Here is a 20,346-nt window from a genome sequence, read left to right as displayed (position 1 = left end):
ACTAGGGAGCTTGTTAGTCTTAGTGTGAATAGGGAGAGAGCGAGTGGGTTGTTGCATGAAGAGGTGAATTTGTATTTGGATAGGGTGGCATTCCGTATTCCTCTCTCTAAGACAGGCCAGTTAGGGCAGGGAGTTTGGGTGGTTTTGTTTAAAGGGGTTGTCCAATTTCTTTAATACCCCCACCCACATGTGGCGGGCCCCTCAGAGGTAATATACTTACCCCGATCCCTGCGCCGCTCCTGGTCCCCACACCACCACTGCTGCTTCTCTCTGCACACGGATGCTAACGAGGCTCGTTTCCATCCCGGTCTGCCATTGGCTGCTCCCCCCGACACCGGATGTTTTCGTGTGCAGGGAGAAGCAGCAGCGGCGGTGCAGGCACCGGGAGCGGGGAGCGGGGTAAGTATAATACCGGTGAGGTGCCTGGCACATGTGGGGGGTTTTGAGAAATTGGATAACCCCTTTAAGGATCTGAGTTCAAGGGTTTGCCTTTTTCAATATTTGTGGGGTTATGGGGTATGTACAGGCAGTGTCTTGTGTCCAGTTTGTGTAGGGTTTTAGGTTGTGTGTAAAAGACCAGGGCTTGGAGCCTTCGTCTTTAAGGGGGGACTCCTTTAGAATCAGAGCAGCCACAGAGACAGTGAGGCATGGTTATGGTGAAGAGATAGTCCAGTGTTTTGGGCATTGAGAATCCGCCAGGTTCCAGTCATACATCTGTCCCAGCTTGTTAGGGTATATTTTTTTACTGGGCCTTTTTTGTGTGGGTGTGTTGGCATTTGGGGAGAAGGTGGTATGGCACTTGGTAATTTTTGAAGCGGCGGTCTGTTCGTGTGGTCTGTTGGATAGGTTGCTTCTCCCTATTTCTTCACATGGGAGACAATGACTTAGGAGTGCGTCCATTTTGAGAACTTGTGAAGGATATTAAATTCAACCTCTTTTGTTTGTGGTCTGTGTTTTCCAGGTTTGGTGACTGTCTGGTAAGTTTTTTCGCTAAGGAAGATATGAAGCGAGGTCTGTGGATAGGTTGAATAAGGCTAGGATCAGGCCCCTTGCAGACGAGCGATACGGATTAGGTCCGGATGCATTCAGTTAAAAATGAGTGATTTCGCATGCAAGTTAATTCAGTTTTACCTGCGATTGTGTTCTGTTCAGTTTTTATTGTGCGGGTGAAATGAGCATTGATGCGTTTTTTGTGCGCGTAATAAAAAACTGAAGGTTTACAAACAACTTCTCCTAGCAACTATCTGTTAAAAACACATCCACACTTGCTTGTGGATGCGATTTTCCCACAGTCCCATTCACTTCTTTGGGGCCAGAAAAACACAGAATATAGAACATGCTGCGATTTTCATGCAATGCACAAGTGATGCGTGAAAAACAACGCTCATGTACACAGGCCGATTGAAATGAATGGGTCCGGATTCAGTGCGGGCGCAATGCGTTCGCATCACGCATTGCAACCGCGTGGAATACTCGCTCGTGTTAAAGGGGTTGTCTCACCTCACAAATCCACTGTAAATCACTTACTTGTTGTCCAGTGAAGGTATCTTCAATATACATACATTTTCAAATATGGCTGTGACTCCGGTAATTAGCATTTTTATACCCCCAAATTACATGCTCGTTTCTAGGGGTTACGGCCACCACTGTAACGTTCAGAGCGGTGGCCGCGCAGACACACAAATATCAATGCTCCGGGTGCTGCAGTGGCCGGGTTTCAGGGTAGCGAGTGCACACTAAGACTTGTGCATACGCATTCACTCCCTGCCCCAGGCACCTCGTCTGAGCTCTGTCCAAACTGCATGGATCAATAGCACAGCTACAGGGCAGGCACATTATGTGAACATGACTACTGGGGTATGGGGCATGTCATGATCTTCTCTGTTATCCCAGAGGCTGAATCTCCTCTGAGCACGCCTGAAGCAAGGGGAAGGGTTACTTCCTTGGCGCCAGGCCTGCTGTGCTTTGTATCTCAGAGTTCAGCTCCACCCCCCGCAAGCAAGGAAGAGAGGCCCTGAGAGCAGCGAGACAGCCTGCAAAGAGGGAGGTGAGACAACCCCTTTAAGGCGAATAGGGTGGTGTGTAGATTCTTGATCATGGATGGGGGTATCTCGGTGTGGCATATGGAGGTGAAATCTGGGGGTTATGGAGTTTTGAAGTTTCTCTGAATGCAGTGGGTATCAATTTGTGAGGCTTGGACTTGCAGGATGGGATTGAAATGGCACCTTATATGTGGTGGGACAAAAAAAGGTAATGTGTCTCTTGTTGTGTTGGTGGCGGTAGGGGGTCCTTGGACTTGGTAGTAATTTTGACTCTGTGTTATGAAGATGGAGCCAAAAAGGTGCAGGTAAAAAGATGTGTAATCAGAGAAGTCAGAGGGGGCTAACAAGCAGGTACAGTACAATGCCCAAAAGCAAAAACATGAACCTGAAATCTATATGCAATTATGGGTACTTGGCACCTCTGATTGAATGCCAAACCAGACCCCTGAATGATTTTCTGCCCCAAGTCTCCAACTGGCAGACCAGCCAAACCTTAGGAGAACGGTGATGCGACTGCTGCATGCGCTTCTCATGATTTCTGCTGTCACACAGACTGGAGCACTGGAGCAGCGGTGGGTGCTTGGTGGAAGGACATACACTGCAGAACTCTAGTTATGTACAGTTGTGTTCAAAATTATTCAACCCCCACTGAAATTGAGTGTTTTGGCCAGTTTGACATTGATTTTGATCATTTCAGTCATCTTGTTTACAATTAAAGGGGTTGTCCGGGTTCAGAGCTGAACCCGGACATACCCTTATTTTCACCCCAGCAGCCCTCCTGAGCCTGGCATCGGAGCATCTCATGCTCCGATGCGCTCCAGTGCCCTGCGCTAGATCGCGCAGGGCACAGGCTCTTGTGTTTTCAATAACACACTGCCGGGCGGTAACTTCCGCCCAGCAGTGTGTTCGGTGACGTCACCGGCTCTGAGGGGCGGGCTTTAGCTCTGCCCTAGCCGTTTTACTGGCTAGGGCAGAGCCAAATCCCGCCCATCAGTGCCGGTGACGTCACCGGGCTGCCTGTCAGCCCCATAGAGAGCCCGGTATGTCACCGGAACTCAGAAAAATGCCTTTGCCCTGCGCGATTTAGCGCAGGGCAAAGGAGAGCATCGGAGCATGAACTGCTCCAATGCTCATGTCAGGGGGGCTGCCGGGGTGAAAATGGAGGGATGTCCAGGTTCAGCTCTGAACCTGGACAACCCCTTTAAATCAAAGAGGCACTTGTAAGTCAGACAAAAATAACATAACATTTATAATGAAATAACCACAAATGTATTTTCTGTACTCACATCATTATCAGTTTTATTCAACCGCTAAGTGACATTCAATCTTAGTACTTAGTGCAACATCCTTTTCCAGTTATAACAGCTTTTAAACGTGAAGCATAGCTTGACACAAGTGTCTTGCAGCGATCTACGGGTATCTTCACCCATTCTTCATGGGCAAAAGCCTCCAGTTCAGTCACATTCTTAGGCTTGCGCGCTGCAACTGCTTTCTTTAAGTCCCACCAGAGGTTCTCAATCGGATTTAAGTCTGGTGCGATGGCCATTTCAAAATGTTCCAGCCTTTAATCTGCAACCATGCTCTAGTGGACTTGGAGGTATGCTTGGGATCATTGTCCTGTTGAAAGGTCCAACGTCTCCCAAGCCTCAGGTTTGTGACGGACTGCATCACATTTTCATCCAATATCTCCTGGTACTGAAGAGAATTCATGGTACCTTGCACACGCTAAAGCTTCCCTGTACCTGTAGAAGCAAAACAGCCCCAAAGCATGATTGACCCCCCGCCATGCTTCACAGTAGGCAAGGTGTTCTTTTCTTCATAGACCTTGTTCTTCCTCCTCCAAACATAGCGTTGATCCATGGGCCCAAACAGTTCTAATTTTGTTTCATCAGTCCACAGAACACTATCCCAAAACTTTTGTGGTTTGTCCACATGACTTTTGGCATACTGCAGTCGACTCTTCTTAGGCTACTTTCACACTAGCGCTTGATCGGATCCGTTCTGAACGGATCCGATCATATTAATGCAGACGGAGGCTCCGTTCAGTACGGATCCGTCTGCATTAATAACTTAGAAAAATTTCTAAGTGCGCAAGATGCCTGAGCGGATCCGTTCAGACTTTCAATGTAAAGTCAATAGGGGACGGATCCGCTTGAAGATTGAGCCATATGGTGTCATCTTCAAGCGGATCCGTTCCCATTGACTTACATTGTAAGTCTGAACGGATCCGCTCGCCTCCGCACGGCCAGGCGGACAGCTGAACGCTGCAAGCAGCGTTCAGCTGTCCGCCTGGCCGTGCGGAGGCGAGCGGAGCGGAGGCTGAACGCCGCCAGACTGATGCAGTCTGAGCGGATCCGCTCCATTCAGACTGCATCAGGGCTGGACGGAGGCGTTCGGGTCCGCTCGTGAGCTCCTTCAAACGGAGCTCACGAGCGGACCGACGAACGCTAGTGTGAAAGTAGCCTTATTCTTTGGAGACAGCAAGGGGGTGCGCCTGGGAGTTCTGGCATGGAGGCCTTCATTACGCAGTGTGCGCCTTATTGTCTGAGCTGAAACTTCAGTACCCACATCTGACAAATCTTTTTTCAGTTCCTCAGCAGTCACACGGGGACTTTTCTCCACTTTGCGCTTCAGGTAGCACACAGCAGTCGAAGTCAGCATCTTCTTTCTGCCACGACCAGGTAGCGTTTCAACAGTGCCCTTTGCCTTGAATTTGCGAATGATGCTTCCTATGGTGTCTCTTGGTATGTTTAACATCTTTGCAATCTTCTTATAGCCATTGCCCTTCCTGTGAAGAGAAATCACCTCTTCTCTTGTCTTCCTGGACCATTCTCTTGACTTCACCATGTTTGTAAACACACCAGTAAATGTCTAGAAGGAGCTGAGTATCACAGTCCTTTTAAATCTGCCTAATTGGTGCTTATTATGCTTGATTGATGCTCCTTGACATCCACAGGTGTTTTCAATACCTGATCGAAAACACTTGAATGAACCTCTGTTCTTAAGAGTGGTAGTCTTTAAGGGGTTGAATAATTGTGTCAATGAAGAAATCACAAGAAAAACATTTAATAATGTATTACAAAAACAATTGATGTAATTTTAGTTGCATTTGGTTCTTTAAAAAGTCCTTGTAAGATTTCATTCTGAACACAATTACAAATGTACACTAAATTCCCTAAAACCCTTTACAGCATTGGGGGTTGAATAATTTTAAACACAACTGTAAGTTTATAACACTCTGTTCGGATCAGTCTCTAAAAGAGTTTTATGATAGAGCAGTCTATCCATAAGTGTCTATAAGAGTTACATTGATAATGTATCTCTTTTTTGAAAGACAGGTGTTTTGTACCATCATTAAAATAATTTGAATAAGTTTTATTGTATCCTTATACATTTTGAAAAACTATGTGAGAGGGAAAATATTGATCAGCTGTTCTACAGTACGTCCGACATATGAACTTAACAGCTCTGTCACCTGTGCAGTGGACAGAGCTGGTTGTCTTTGTATTTGATGTTTTATGTTTTTTCCACAAATAAACTATGGATTTTTATGGAAGCTAGATTTTTCCATATTTTTGTGTCAATATAGTAAATGGCATTTTTAAGCCTAGTGGTTTTAAATTAGCCCTACCCACCCGGGACAAAACCCAACCCAATCAAGTCCCCCAAGATTACAGTTAAACTCTGCATGCGAGCAGCTTAGCAGCCTCACCTTCAGTTTGGTATTAAGCAATTTAATAGTGCTTTAGATTGGGCAAAACACTGAGTCCTTACCTTGGGTTAATGGTAATATATGCTTCCAGAGGCCAAGCCTTTCCCAATAGGAGAGAGTTCCAAGCCTTTAAAACCTTGGCTGGGTATTAAGATATCATTTTATTATTTATAGTATAGGAGGAGAAAAATATTTGTGCCAGAATAAGACACAGGATAATATATCTGAGACATTTGAGAGCAAGGCTGTAGTAAATGATTCAGAACTGTAATAATTATTAGAGTACTGGTAACCTGTCCAGCAAAACACCCTTCCATTGGGATTGACAGGGCCCTGGCTCAGAAATTTCGCACATGCACCAGTGCAGTGAAGATCTCGGAACACTCATCCCTGCTCTGAGTTTTTCACTGCGCCAATTATAGTGACAGATGCCCTTTAGATAGAGCACAGATCTAATTGACTGACTCTCAAGCCAAGCCCCCTCCTGCTTCTCTGTTCCATCTAAGAGCTAGAATAGGTGAGCTTATCACAACTCTCAATGTACGTCCACTTCTCTCCTGCTTATTTACCTGGCTTTTGGAGCAGAAACAAACAAAGTTGTTAGAGGAGAGTTTTGATTTAGAACCTTGTGAAAGAGAAGTGCCCCCTGAAAAGATTTGCTTAACTGAAGAGCAGTGTCTCAGCTAGGTTTTCAGAAGGTCCTATTGTGACACATAGTACTATATTTTTCAGACTATAAGACCCACCAGACTAAAAGACACACATAGGATTTACAGGAGGAAAATCAGTTTTTTTCATCTGATCAGACTCCCAATCTTCATCAGACCTCCAAATCATACCCTCATTCTTCATCAGACCTCCGATCAGACCCCAAAATCAGATCCCCAAGCTCCACCAGACCTCATATCAGACCCTTATCAGACCCCCAAGCTCTATCAGCCCCATATAATACCGCCCCAACCTCCATCAGCCTCAGATCAGACACCTCAGCCTCCATCAAACTCAGATCAGACCCCCGTGAGCCTCAGATCAGCCGCCCATAAGCCTCAGATCTGACCCCTATCAGACTCAAATCAGAACCCCATCAGCCTCTGATCAGACCCCCATCAGACGTCAGATCAGACATAGAAAAAAATAAATATTTGCCTCGCTTGCTTCGGACGGCTCTGCCACTCTGCAGTTCCTCTCACCACTCCCTGGTCTTCTTCCGGCCCATGCTGCACTGTGACCTAATATCGCACAGCATCGGGTCATAGTGTGCGCCTATGTTCACTACGTGCTGATGCTGCATGCAGTCAGGACACAGTGCAGATCAGAACCTGGAGGACCAGGGAGGGTGATTACAACCGCAGATGTCACGGTAGGTGAGTGAAGGGAAGCAAACCAAATACAACAAAAGCAACAAAACACCAGGCTAGGCCCCAAAGCTAGGGAACAGGGAAAGGTCACCACCTGACAATACCTGAGTCTTTCCCTGACTTCTGACATGAGCAAATCATAAAGGTGGAAGTGCTCATGCTCTGGAACCTAAGCCTTGCTGAAACTGAAACAAACCCTCATCTAGGGAGCTGCAGATAAGACAACCGGTTCCTAGCACTTGGTGCAGGAACCAGCATCTTCCTGAGGCCTAGCCAAAATACACAACAAAAGGGAAGGAATCAGATTTAGCTCAAGAAGGATGGGGAGCAGGAGATCCACCAAACACCAGCTAAGAACTCCAGAAGCAAATATAAACTGCAAGGGGTATAGTGAGAGGTGGGTATAAATAGCACCCCTAAATAGCTAATGAGCAGAACCTGTGGGGAGGTGGGATCCTGCCCAAAACCACAACAAAGATAAACGATCTGTCAGACTCACGTGTAGCAAGTCTGTCAGATTTTCTCAGGTCTCTCACAGGGCAGGGCGTGACAGTACCCCCTTCTACGGGTGACCTCCGGGCACCCAGGACCAACTTTATCCGGGTGTGCGTGCCCTGTGAAAGGCCTTCACAAGGCGACTAGCATTGACATCAGTAGCCGTAACCCACATTTTTCCTCAGAGCCGTAACCCCTCCAGTGCACAAGGGACTGAAGGGAGCCACAAAGAACACGCAAGTTGAGTATTTTGGAGATCTGAAACTCCAGATTACCATCTATCTAGACAGGAGGAGGTGGCAAAGGAGATGGTTCAGCAGGTTCAACATACTTCTTCAACAAAGACCTGTGAAACACATTATGGATCTTCCAGGTCTGCGGAAGTTCTAGACAAAACGCAACAGGATTAACAATGGCCGAGATTTTGTAAGGACCAATAAATTTTGGACCCGACTTCCAAGAAGGTACTTTCAACTTAATGTTCTTAGTGGACAACCACACCAAATCACCCACACACAGGTCCGGAGCAGTCATACATCTCTTGTCAGCCATCTTTCACCCATTTTTTTTCAAATTAGTTTGAATCTTCCGCCAGTTAGAAGACATCGAAGAAGAGAATCTCTCCTCTTCAGGTATACCAGAAGATTCAGTCCCAGAAAAAAAAACAATATGCGCCCAAAAATGGTGGCTTATCAGTGGACTCCTGTCTACAGTTATTCAAGGAAAACTCAGCCAAGGACAAAAGCGAAGACCACTCTTTCTGATTCTCGGCGACAAAACACCTCAAATGAGTCTCCAGGTTCTGGTTAGTGTGCTCAGTTTGTCCATTCGACTGAGGATGGAAAGCCAAAGAGAAAGACAACTGAATTCCCAGATGAGAACAAAACGCCTTCCAAAACCTGGAAACAAATTGCGTCCCCCTATCAGCGAGAGTTTTAGCATTAGGAAAACCTGACAATGGTACAAAGTGAGCCATCTTACTGAAGCGGTCCACCACCACCAAAATCACAGTTTTTCCAAAGGAACTCGGTAAATCAGTGATGAAGTCCATGGACAAATGTGTCAACGGATGAGACGGGACGGACAAAGGAAGAAAAGATCCTGAAGGTCATGTGTGAGCCACCTTAGCACGTGCACAGGTCCCACAAGCTGCTTCATAGCCCTCCACACTTTTACGTAACCCTGGCCACCAGAATCTACGGGAAATAAGGTCCACCATGGATCTACTCCCAGGGTGTCCCGCAAGGACAGTATCATGATGTTCCTTAAACACCTTGTGTCAAAGTTCAGAAGGAGCAAACTGCCCTGAAGGACAGGAATCAGCTGCCTCACATTGAGCCCCCAACACATTCTCTTCCAGTTCGGGATAAAGAGCGGACACCACCACCCCATCAGCCAAAATCGGAGCGGGATCCTCAGAATTCCCCCCCCCCCCCAGGAAAGCTACATGACAAAGCATCCGCTTTGACTTTTTTGACCCATGGGTGATAGGTGACCACAATATTAAATCTGGTAAAAAAACAATGACCATCTGGCCTGCCTAGGGTTCAGACGCTTTGCTGATTGCAGGTATACCAGATTCTTATGGTCCGTAATTACCATAATCGGATGACCCGCTCCTTGTAGCCAATGACACCATTCCTCAAAGGCCAATTTAATGGCCAGCAACTCTCTATTCCCAACATCATAATTTCTTTCGGCAGCAGAGGGTTTCTTTGAAAAGAAAGCACACTGACGCCATTTGCTAGGAGAGGAAGCCTGCGACAAAACTGCTCCGACTTCCACTTCTGACTCATCAACCTCCACAATGAAGGGTTGAGACATTTCGGGTTGCATCAGAATGGCAGCGGAAGCAAAACATTCCTTTATTGCAGAAAAAGCCTGTAATGCTTCTTCCGACCAGACTGAGAAGTCCACACCCTTCCTAGTCATATCAGTCAAAGGCTTGACAATAGTGGAATAATTCAGGATACATTTTCTGTAGTAATTAGTAAAACCCCAAAACCGCATCAGAGCTTTCTGATTCTCCGGCTGATCCATTCCAGTACCGCATGAACCTTTTCAGGATCCATGTGAAAACCGGAGTCAGAAAGTACCGTATTTTTCGCCCTATAAGACGCACCTAGGTTTTTGGGAAGGAAAATAAGAAAAAATATATTTTTAACCAAAAGGTGTGCTTTTTGGGGTTCGGAACTAATGGTGGTCTGTGGATGGCACTATTATGGGGGATCTGTGGATGGCACTGTTATATATGTGCCACCCACAGACCCTCCACCCCATAACAGTGCCATCCACAGACCCCCCAGCCCATAACAGTGCCATCCACAGACCCCCCACCCCTTAACGGTGCCATCCACAGATGTCCCCCATAAAACTGTCATCCACAGATTCCCCCTCCCCCCACCGCTCCAGTGCTTCAGTATACAAATATAAAATGTCTCATTCAATTAAAAGTGGTTAAACATGCCCCCTCACTCCTGATATTACTCTGTACAACGCAGTCAGGCAGGCCAGGCGGCCTCCGCGTTACCCACTGACGTCACGTGCCTGCGCCGCCTGCTTCATTCATAAAGTAGGCGGCGCAAGCATGTGACATCAGGGAGTTACACTGCCGCCCGCCTGGCCTGCCTGCCTGTATTCTTCAGATGCTGTTAGGGTGTACGGTAATATTAGAATTGAGGGGGCATGTTTAATCACTTTTACAGTGACTGCACCGGCCCCGCCGCAATTGCCGTCCCCCAGCTCCTCCTCCCAGTCCCTCCCCGCTCGGTCATACATTGCAGCCTGCGATGTAAAAATGTCACCATTCGCCCCATAAGATGCAGGGGCATTCCCCTGGGGGGGAAAAAGTGCGACTTATGGGCTGAAAAATACGGTAAGTAACCCAGAAACTGCAGCTCCTGGACAGCAAACACACATTTCTCCAATTTAGCATACAATTTAATCTCCCGAAGGATCGATAATACTTGGGTTTTAAATGATTCCGATGAGTCTCCATATCGGGTGAGTAAATTAGTATGTGATTGAGGTAAATAACAATAAACCTCCCCACCAAATGATGAAAAATGTCATTGATAAAGTGCTGGAAGACTGCCGGGGCATTAGTCAAACCAAAGGGCATGACCAGGTTGTCGAAGTGGCCCTCTGGGGTATTGAAGGCAGTCTTCCATTCATCCCCTTCCCTGATCTTATCAGATTATAAGCCCCTCTTAAATCCAACTTAGAAAACACCTTGGCTCCGACAATCTGCTCAAATTAATCCGGGATCAAGGGAGGAGGATAAGGATTACGGACAGTAATGAGATTCAGTTCCCAGAAATCTAGACAAGGTCTAAGGGTCCCGTCTTTTTCTTTAACAAAAAAGAAGCCAGCTGCCATAGGTGACTTAAATGGTCTAATATGTCCTTTTGTCAAACTCTTGGCAATACACTCCCTCATAGCTTCTCTTTCTGGTTGGGAAAGATTATATAGCCGAGATTTTGGCACTTTATCTCCGGGAATAAGATTGATCGGACAATCATACTCTCGGTGAGGGAGCAACTCCTGATCTCCACCCTCAGAGAATACATCAGCAAAATCAGAAAGAAACTAAGGTAACACTTTAGTGGATACCACAGAAATAGATGCGCCGAGGCAGTTGTCCATACAAAAATCACTCCAATTACTGATTTGTCTAGTTTGCCATCAATGGTAGGATTATGTTTGATCAATCTTGGTAAACCCAGTACCAGAGGAGCAGGCAAACCTTTCAGTACAAAACAAGAAATGAACTCAACATGAGAATCACCCACCCTCAAATGAATAACCTGCACAATATGAGTTAGATACTTTTACGAGAGAGGATTGGAATCAATAGCAAACACTGATATCCCTTTGCTTAATGCGCTTGTTATAAAACCGTGACTCTGAACAAATTGATAATCAATAAGGTTAACCCCTGCACCACTGACAACAAATACTTCTAACTCAATATTTTCAGAGTCTAGCGCCACCATGGCAGGCAGGAGAAATCGGGTACTGCTGGGAGAATACAAATATACCTTTTCTGACTCCCCATTCACGCTACCAAGTAAGTTTGTGGGTAGAACGTGAAAAAATGTGGAAAAGTTCAGGGGTGGAGTCGAGGTTGGACTGAATGGACAGTTCCCCAAAAATTGGGGTATTACCATAAAAAATATGTGATGTAAATCCCAATCTGTTTTGGGGAATTGCATCTGTGCTGGAATCTAGTCCTATGTGGACTTGGTCAGTGGCACAGCTGCTGTTCTGTAGAATTGGAGGGCTTCTGCTTTAGGATGATGCAATGGATGAACAGATCAGACCCCAAGAAAAATTGGAGCTTAGTTCCTTAAAGCAGTCACTTTGAAGTCCTAGGTGTGTTCCTGCCAGCATTTTTTATGTGCTAATAATTAAGAGCAGAGTGTGCCTGATGATGTTAGAGGAGCGGAGGCTCAATCGAAATGGCTGCCATGGCCTTGGCATGGGATTTTGTAATAAATAAAGGTTAGACATATCGACTCAAATTGACCACTATCATGAAGTATGGTGTGTCACAAGAAAACAGTCTCAGAATCGCTTGGATAAGTAACTGCATTCCAAAGTTATTACCACATAAAGAGACACATGGCAGGTTTGCACAATTTGACCGTGTCAGGAAGGTGTAAAAAGACTATATCCTGAAGGGTTAAAAACTGGGTCATCACTTGGATGGGTGTTATGCGTTGCCTAGGTGTCATGTAACCATGCAGTTATATTTATGCACACCATTTATAAAATGTGAGCAATAGGAAACAATATTATCATTTACACTATGAACACAATTATAATGATCTGTATAAAATACTGTTAATGTTCCAAGAAGACCCGTGGGATAAAATGTGTGGGCTTTCTATATTGTCAGAGGAAGTAAGCTATGAAAACAGGAAGATAGATCCGAAAGACCACAACTGACAGAGGAAGAGGTTACCCAAAATTTGGGAGGGGTACTTTTACAGCGTGTTTACACATCACTTCACCTTTTTAAAGGAGAAATAACACATTCTGTGTCCAACAGTTATGTGGACTATGTCATCTGGGATGCTTGGGTCACATTATTTTCTATATAGTACACATTTTATGGGTTTTATTAAACAGTAATGATTTTATTTTATTTTTATCTGATAGATTGACAGTCCCCCTGGACATTCATCTTACAGCACCTTTGCAGCAGTCAATGAAACAGCTGAAATGGATAATTTGGATCTGGAAAAAGGCCATACCATTGATGAAATGATAGATATATGCATCCAAAATTTTGGTAAGAAAATGTATTTCCTAGATGGTATTTATTGTTGTTAAGTTATTTTCTTTAACAGTTTTTTTCTGGAATCCAGCAGGTCCTGCAAACTCACCTTAGGGCTCTTTCACACTTGCATTCTTTTGTTCCGGCATAGAGTTCTGTCTTCGGGGCTCTATGCCGGAAGAATCCTGATCAGGATTATCCTCATGCATTCTGAATGGAGAGAAATACGTTCAGGATGCATCAGGATGTCTTCAGTTCCGGACGGGAACTTTTTTGGCCGGAGAAAATACCGCAGCATGCTGCGCTTTTTGCTCCGGCCAAAAATCCTGAACACTTGCCGCAAGGCCGGATCCGGAATTAATGCCCATTGAAAGGCATTAATCTGGATCCGGCCTTAAGCTAAACGTCGTTTCGGCGCATTACCGGATCCGACGTTTAGCTTTTTCTGAATGGTTACCATGGCTGCCAGGACTCTAAAGTCCTGGCAGCCATGGTAAAGTGTAGTGGGGAGCGGGGGAGCAGTATACTTACCGTCCGTGCGGTTCCCGAGGCGCTCCAGAGTGACGTCAGGGCGCCCCACGCGCATGGATGACGTGATCGCATGGCACGTCATCCATGCGCATGGGGCGCTCTGACGTCATTCTGGAGCGCCCCGGGAGCCGCACGGACGGTAAGTATACTGCTCCCCCGCTCCCCACTACTACTATGGCAACCAGGACTTTAATAGCGTCCTGGCTGCCATAGTAACACTGAACGCATTTGAAGACAGATCCGTCTTCAAATGCTTTCAGTTCACTTGCGTTTTCCGGATCCGGCGTGTAATTCCGGCAAATGGAGTACACAACGGATCCGGACAACGCAAGTGTGAAAGAGGCCTTAGTTATACATAACTCGCATGTAGAGGAATTTTGTAATATAGTGTCTGTAAAGAAGTTGTATTGATCAGCCGCTGAGGAACCTGGTCACAAGATGCTTATCTTCTGAAAATTCTGCTTCTGGCAATGTTACATCCTCTACCAGGTTTCTGGTCTGGGCTATGGCCTGTCCACAAACTAGTCTAGAAATCTGGTAAAGGACCTAAAGTCAGTGGAAGTAATATTTTCAGAAATTAAGCCTCAAGTCGCCAGGTTCCACACAACTTTGAAATAGTAAGTCTATTGCAAACTTTCTTCTACAGGTGAGTTATGTGTAAATAAAGGGAGTTTGGGTGTTTCTGCTGGGTAAAAAGTTTTTTTTATGGAAGACTCAGAATGGGTTAAAACATAAAAGGGACAATACTCACCTGCTTCCTGGTCCCTCTCTACAGGAGGGTTACCGTAGTGGCCAGTGATTGGGTGAGTGGTCGTTTCCTGTATATAAAGTGGGTGTCACTCCGTTATACCCGGGGTCAGGAAGTCGCAGCGGTTGGCTGCGCGCTCTATGTAAGATAGGGCTGTTTCCTTATGGTAGCTTTCTGGGTTTGCTTTGCAACCCTTTTTGGCTCACTTAGGGATCCGTACTCCTTCTCCTCAGCTGTTCCTTGTCCAGCACTCCCAACCTCCTTATATTCCCCTCTCACACTTCTCTGGTTGCCAGATATAGAGCTTCCTGCCTGGACTTCTATACTGACCCACTGGAGCTGTGTTGCTGCGTTCTCTGGTTGTTGGTCCAGAACGTTTCCCTCCGGATCCCTGTTGGACCTTTGTGGTCTGCTGTGGTCACCCACCTGGGTTTATATGTTTGTCTGTATTGTCTGTCCTCTCCCTGGTGTTTCCCTCTTAGTGTCAATGGTGCGGACTAGCGATCCCACCGGCCCGTTCACTATCTAGGGCTCATTTTAGGGAAAGCCAGGGTTTAGACACGTGATCGCCGCACGGGTGAGGAACCCGTCTAGGGACGTCAGGGCAGTCAGGTGCCAGCCGCAAGGTGAGTCAGGGGTCACCACCTTTCCCTCTCCCTTGGGCAGGGCTTTCCCTTTTCCCTCCCTGTGCGTGACAACGGTCATTACATTATATCTGGCCCTTATTTTGTGTAGGTAAAAAAAAAAAAATTTTTTTTTTTACCTACTTAGAATCCAGTATGGATCCAATTGCTGCTCTGTCCAAACAATTTCATGGTCTTTGGAGGTGGCAGAATTGAAGGCGTCGGTCCTCCAGCAACAGCAGCAATTACAACTGACCGCAAGCCCAGCGGTTGCTACTGGTAACCAGGTCCCTCTCGCTGACAGATTTTCTGGGGGAAGGGACAAGTTTTTGACATTCTGTGAGGCCTGTAAATTATATTTTAAACTGCGCCCTTACTCCTCTGGTAATGAAGAACAGCGGGTGGGGGTTGTTATTTCCCTGCAGTAGGGGGACCCGCAGTCCTGGGCGTTCTCTTTACCCACTGATTCCCAGGCTCTTTGGTCAGTGGATGAGTTTTTCGGGGCCTTGGGTCTCATATATGACGACCCTGACCGAGTCGCACTGGCTGACTCAAGATTACGGAGACTCCTGCAAGGAGAGCGGCCGGTAGAGGGGTATTGCTCTGACTTCCCAATGGAACCCAATGGAACGACCCGGCTCTCAGGAGTCAGTTCTGCTCTGGGTTATCCAAAAGGGTTAAGGGCGTGCTTGCATTATATGAGGCCCCCTTTTCCCTTGATGCGGTTATGTCCCTTTCTATCCGAATAGATAGACGCCTTAGGGACAGGTTGAAAAAAACGGAGCAATTGGTAACCCCTCCCAAGCAGCAGTTAGTCTGTACGGACTTAGACGAGCCTATGCAGCTAGGAGAAACCACTCGTCAGGTCCGTCCTCCTGAGGTTCGCCGTAGGCGTGGGGTTTGTTTTTTTTGTGGGAAGAGGGGTCATTTCATTAATGTCTGTCCTTCTTTCCTCAGAAACAAAAAGACCGTCGGAAAACTACTAACCCCAGGCTGTGTGGAGGATGTCAGCCGGGGAGTATATGTTTTCTCCATACGCACATCATAATTTGTGTTGCCAGCGGTTATTGTTTTTGGTGTTAAGACGGAGACTATTTCTTTCTTTCTAGACAGTGGAGCAGGGGTAAATTTGATAGATGCCCATTTTGCCCGCACTATGGGTTTGTCTCTCTGTACGCTACAGAGACCTATTCCCATATTCGCTATTGATTCTGCTCCTCTGTCTCAGAGAAACCTCAACCACATTGTTCATAATTTACACCTTCGGGTAGGGGACCACCATAACGAGATGCTTTCATGTTATGTTCTGGAGGGGCTTCCCACTCCGGTAGTGCTGGGCCTTCCCTGGTTGGTAGCGCACAATCCAGTGGTGGATTGGCAGGCCAGGGAGATATCGGAGTGGAGTGAGCATTGCAGAGAAAATTGCTTAAATAGCAATTGCTTAGTCGCCTCCATAACTACCCTACCTACATTTATTTCGGATTTTGAGGACGTTTTTTCTGAAAAGGGTTGTCAGAAGTTACCACCTCACCGTCCTTATGATTGCCCGGTTAACCTTATTCCCGGCGCAAAATTACCCAAGACCAGGTTATATAATCTTTCGGGTCCAGAGAGACAAGCCATGAAAGATTATATCTCCGAGAGCTTGGCTAAGGGACATATCAGACCCTCTTCTTCACCCGTGGCTGCAGGGTTTTTCTTCGTTAAAAAGAAAGATGGGGGTCTGTGTCCTTGCCTAGATTTTCGCGAATTAAATCGGATAACCATCCGAGACCCATACCCTCTTCCTCTCATTCCTGACCTGTTTAACCAGATTGCGGGTGCTAGGTGGTTCTCCAAACTTGATCTTAGGGGGGCCTACAATCTGATTTGTATCAAGGAGGGGGATGAGTGGAAGACAGCTTTTAACACCCCTGAGGGGCATTATGAAATTCTAGTTATGCCTTTCGGTCTGACCAATGCTCCTGCCGTCTTTCAACATTTTGTTAATTAAATTTTTAGTCATCTAATTTGCAGGTATGTGCTAATATACCTAGATGATATTTAAATGTATTCGTCTGATCTGAGAACACATGAGGCGCATGTCAGACAAGTACTGCAGGTCCTACGGATGAATAAATTAGATCCTAAAATTGAAAAATATGTCTTTGCCGTTCAGGAGATAAAAAATAACCTAGGAATTGTATCTGCTTCAGGTTTCCGTATGGATCCTAGGAAGGTCCAGGCAATTTTAGATTGGGATCTTCCTGAGAACCTCAAAGCACTGCAACGGTTCTTGGGCTTCGCAAATTTCTATAGGAAATTCATTAAAAATTATTCAGTTATTGTAAAACCGCTTACTGACATGACTAGGAAGGGGACTGATTTTTCTAAATGGTCTGACGTTGCTTTTTCCTCTCTAAAAGAGAGGTTTACCTTCGCACCTGTACTAGTCCAACCTGATGTCTCTCAGCCTTTTATTGTTGAAGTCGATGCGTCAGAGGTGGGAGTGGGGGCGGTGCTGTCTCAGAGTCCGTTTCCTGGCAAATGGCGTCCTCGTGCTTTCTTTTCTAAAAAACTATCTGCAGCAGAAAAGAACTACAATATTGGCAATATGGAACTATTAGCTATTAAACTAGCGTTTGAAGAATGGCGTCACTTTTTAGAGGGGGCAGTCCACCCAGTCACTGTGATTACGGACCACAAAAATCTTCTGTACCTCGATTCAGCTAAGCGTCTCACTCCTAGACAAGCTAGGTGGTCGCTATTTTTTACCAGGTTTAACTTTGTTATTACCTATCGTCCTGGGGCAAAAAATACCAAGGCTGATGCACTATCTCGTTGTTTCCCTGGAGGGGGTAATGTGAGTGATCCGGTACCCATTCTTCGAACCTGCATTTCGAATTATTAAAGGAACATCATAATTCGGCACTTGCTGGGCACCCGGGTAGTAAAGCAACCTTGGAGCTATTGTCTCGTCGTTTTTGGTGGCCAAGGTTGCGTCAGGATGTATTGGATTTTGTGTCTTCTTGTTCTACCTGTGGGCGCGCAAAAGTTTCGCATACATGTCCTGCAGGGTCTCTATTACCACTTGTCATTCCCAATAGACCATGGACACATCTGTCAATGGATTTTATCACTGACTTACCTTTGTCTGCGGGTAAAACAGTTATTTTGGTAGTAGTGGACAGGTTTAGCAAAATGGTACACTTCATTGCGTTACCCGCACTACCTAATGCTAAGACTCTTGCTCAGGTATTCATCAGTGAAATCGTGAAGCTTCACAGGGTCCCTTCCGATGTTGTTTCGGATCGGGGTACCCAGTTTATTTTTAATTTTGGAAAGCTTTTTTTCCCGTTTGGGGGTACACTTGTCGTTTTCCTCAGCTTTCCATCCTCAGTCGAATGGACAGACTGAGCGTACCAACCAAAACCTTGAGACATATCTAAGATGTTTTGTGTCTGAAAACCAAGAGTTGTGGTCATCATATTTACTGTTAGCTGAGTTTGCCATAAATAATCGTCGTCAGGAATCCACTGGCAAGTCACCATTTCTTGGTGCATATGGTTTTCATCCCCAATTCTGTACTTTCAAAGAGGGGGGGTCTTCTGGGGTTCCCGAAGAGGAACGGTTTTCGTCATCTCTTTCATCGGTATGGCAGAAGGTGCAAGCTAACTTGAAAAATATGGGAGGTAAATACAAATGCATGGCTGATAAGAGACGGTCGCCAGGTCCGGACCTAGGAGTGAATGACTATGTGTGGTTGTCTACTAGGAATATTAAATTAAAGGTTCCCTCTTGGAAACTGGGTCCTAGGTTCATTGGCCCTTACAAAATTGTAGCCATCATCAACCCCATGGCTTTTCGCCTGGAGCTACCTCAGACTTTTAAAATCCATAACGTCTTTCATAAGTCGTTACTCAAAAAATATGTTCCACCTCTAGAACCGTCACCGCTGCCACCCCCTCCTGTTGTTGTGGCTGGTAATCTAGAGTTTCAGATATCCAAAATTGTTAATTCTCGTCGGGTCCGCCGCTCTCTTCAATATCTGGTGCATTGGAGAGGTTACTGTCCCGAGGAAAGAATGTGGGTTGCTGCGTCTGAGGTTAACGCCGACAGGCTAGTTCAGGCTTTTCATGCCTCTCATCCTGAGAGACCTGGTCCTGAGTGTCCGGAGGCCCCTCATAGAGAGGGGGGTACTGTTACGAGGGTGTCAAGACCCACGCCTGACTCCGTTATACCCGGGGTCAGGAAGTCGCAGCGGTTGGCTGCGCGCTCTATGTAAGATACGGCTGTTTCCTTATGGTAGCTTTCTGGGTTTGCTTTGCAACCCTTTTTGGCTCACTCAGGGATCCGTAGCTCCTTCTCCTCAGCTGTTCCTTGTCCAGCACTCCCAACCTCCTTATATTCCCCTCTCACACTTCTCTGGTTGCCAGATATAGAGCTTCCTGCCTGGACTTCTATACTGACCCACTGGAGCTGTGTTGCTGCGTTCTCTGGTTGTTGGTCCAGAACGTTTCCCTCCGGATCCCTGTTGGACCTATGTGGTCTGCTGTGGTCACCCACCTGGGTTTATATGTTTGTCTGTATTGTCTGTCCTCTCCCTGGTGTTTCCCTCTTAGTGTCAGTGGTGCGGACTAGCGATACCACCGGCCTGTTCACTATCTAGGGCTCATTTTAGGGAAAGCCAGGGTTTAGGCACGTGATCGCCGCACGGGTGAGGAACCCGTCTAGGGACGTCAGGGCAGTCAGGTGCCAGCCGCAAGGTGAGTCAGGGGTCACCACCTTTCCCTCTCCCTTGGGCAGGGCTTTCCCTTTTCCCTCCCTGTGCGTGACGCCGGCCATTACAGTGGGACCAGAAAAGATGTGAGTATTGCATCTTCTTTTTTTTTACCTATACTGACAAATAAAATTAATTATTAGTGCTGCAGCTAGCATTCCCTTGATTTTTTGTGTGTTAGGTGCATTGATATTTTTCATGTACGTGTCACACCGGTGACAGGTTTTAGAAGGTCTGAAAGATCTGCACATTAGTGATCTGACAGCCTCTTTTGGTTTTGGTTTCACTTGTCTGTGTGTTACTTGTATGTCTACACCTCCTGTTCAGGTGTGGATCATGTAACCTTTACCTCCCCCTATTTAGTCTGACTTTACCCATCACTCCTGGCTCTGGATAATGTCACGGATGTAGTGGGGAGAACACCAAAAGACAACAAGAAGGAAGGGAAAAGACACTAGGCCCCACCGCTAGGAAAGGAAAAGGGTCACCACCTATAAAACCCTGCACCTGGCCCTAACTCCTATATGTATGGGCACCTCTCGATGATAGAGATGCCCATACACAGGAACCTAGAAAACCCTGGTGGCCCTCGGATGCCCTAATAGTAATGACAGGGCAGAGACAACCCGGTCCTTCCCTGGTGAAGGAACCAGCGTCTCGCTGAGGCCCAGTAAACAACAAAGGTGGGGAGGGGGGAAGGGGGAATACAAAATACAACAAACGGAACACTTTACTTCTGAGGCTGATGGATGATGGATGAACAGGACTTCAACTAGAACCACACTCCAGCTCTTCCA

At 46.3% G+C, this 20,346-nt stretch overlaps 1 protein-coding gene across 11 annotated transcripts in view; it reads left to right on the top strand.

Annotated features, from left to right (window-relative positions):
- RASGRP2 (RAS guanyl releasing protein 2) overlaps positions 1-20,346 on the top strand; it is a 304,234-nt gene that overhangs the window by 79,081 nt on the left and 204,807 nt on the right. For 8 of the 11 annotated variants that reach the window (XM_044269509.1, XM_044269505.1, XM_044269502.1 and 5 more), the window contains one exon: positions 12,771-12,903. In XM_044269509.1, coding sequence (XP_044125444.1) covers positions 12,887-12,903 — 17 coding nt within the window. In that variant the 5' untranslated portion in view covers positions 12,771-12,886. Of the gene's footprint in view, positions 1-4,690; positions 4,724-11,602; positions 11,677-12,770; positions 12,904-20,346 lie in introns of those variants that run through there. The other 3 variants (XM_044269508.1, XM_044269510.1, XM_044269507.1) reach the window with 3 other exon arrangements.

Source organism: Bufo gargarizans, chromosome 10 (assembly GCF_014858855.1).
Source record: "Bufo gargarizans isolate SCDJY-AF-19 chromosome 10, ASM1485885v1, whole genome shotgun sequence".
NCBI lineage: Eukaryota > Metazoa > Chordata > Amphibia > Anura > Bufonidae > Bufo > Bufo gargarizans.
This window is presented reverse-complemented; position numbering and strand designations above follow the sequence as displayed.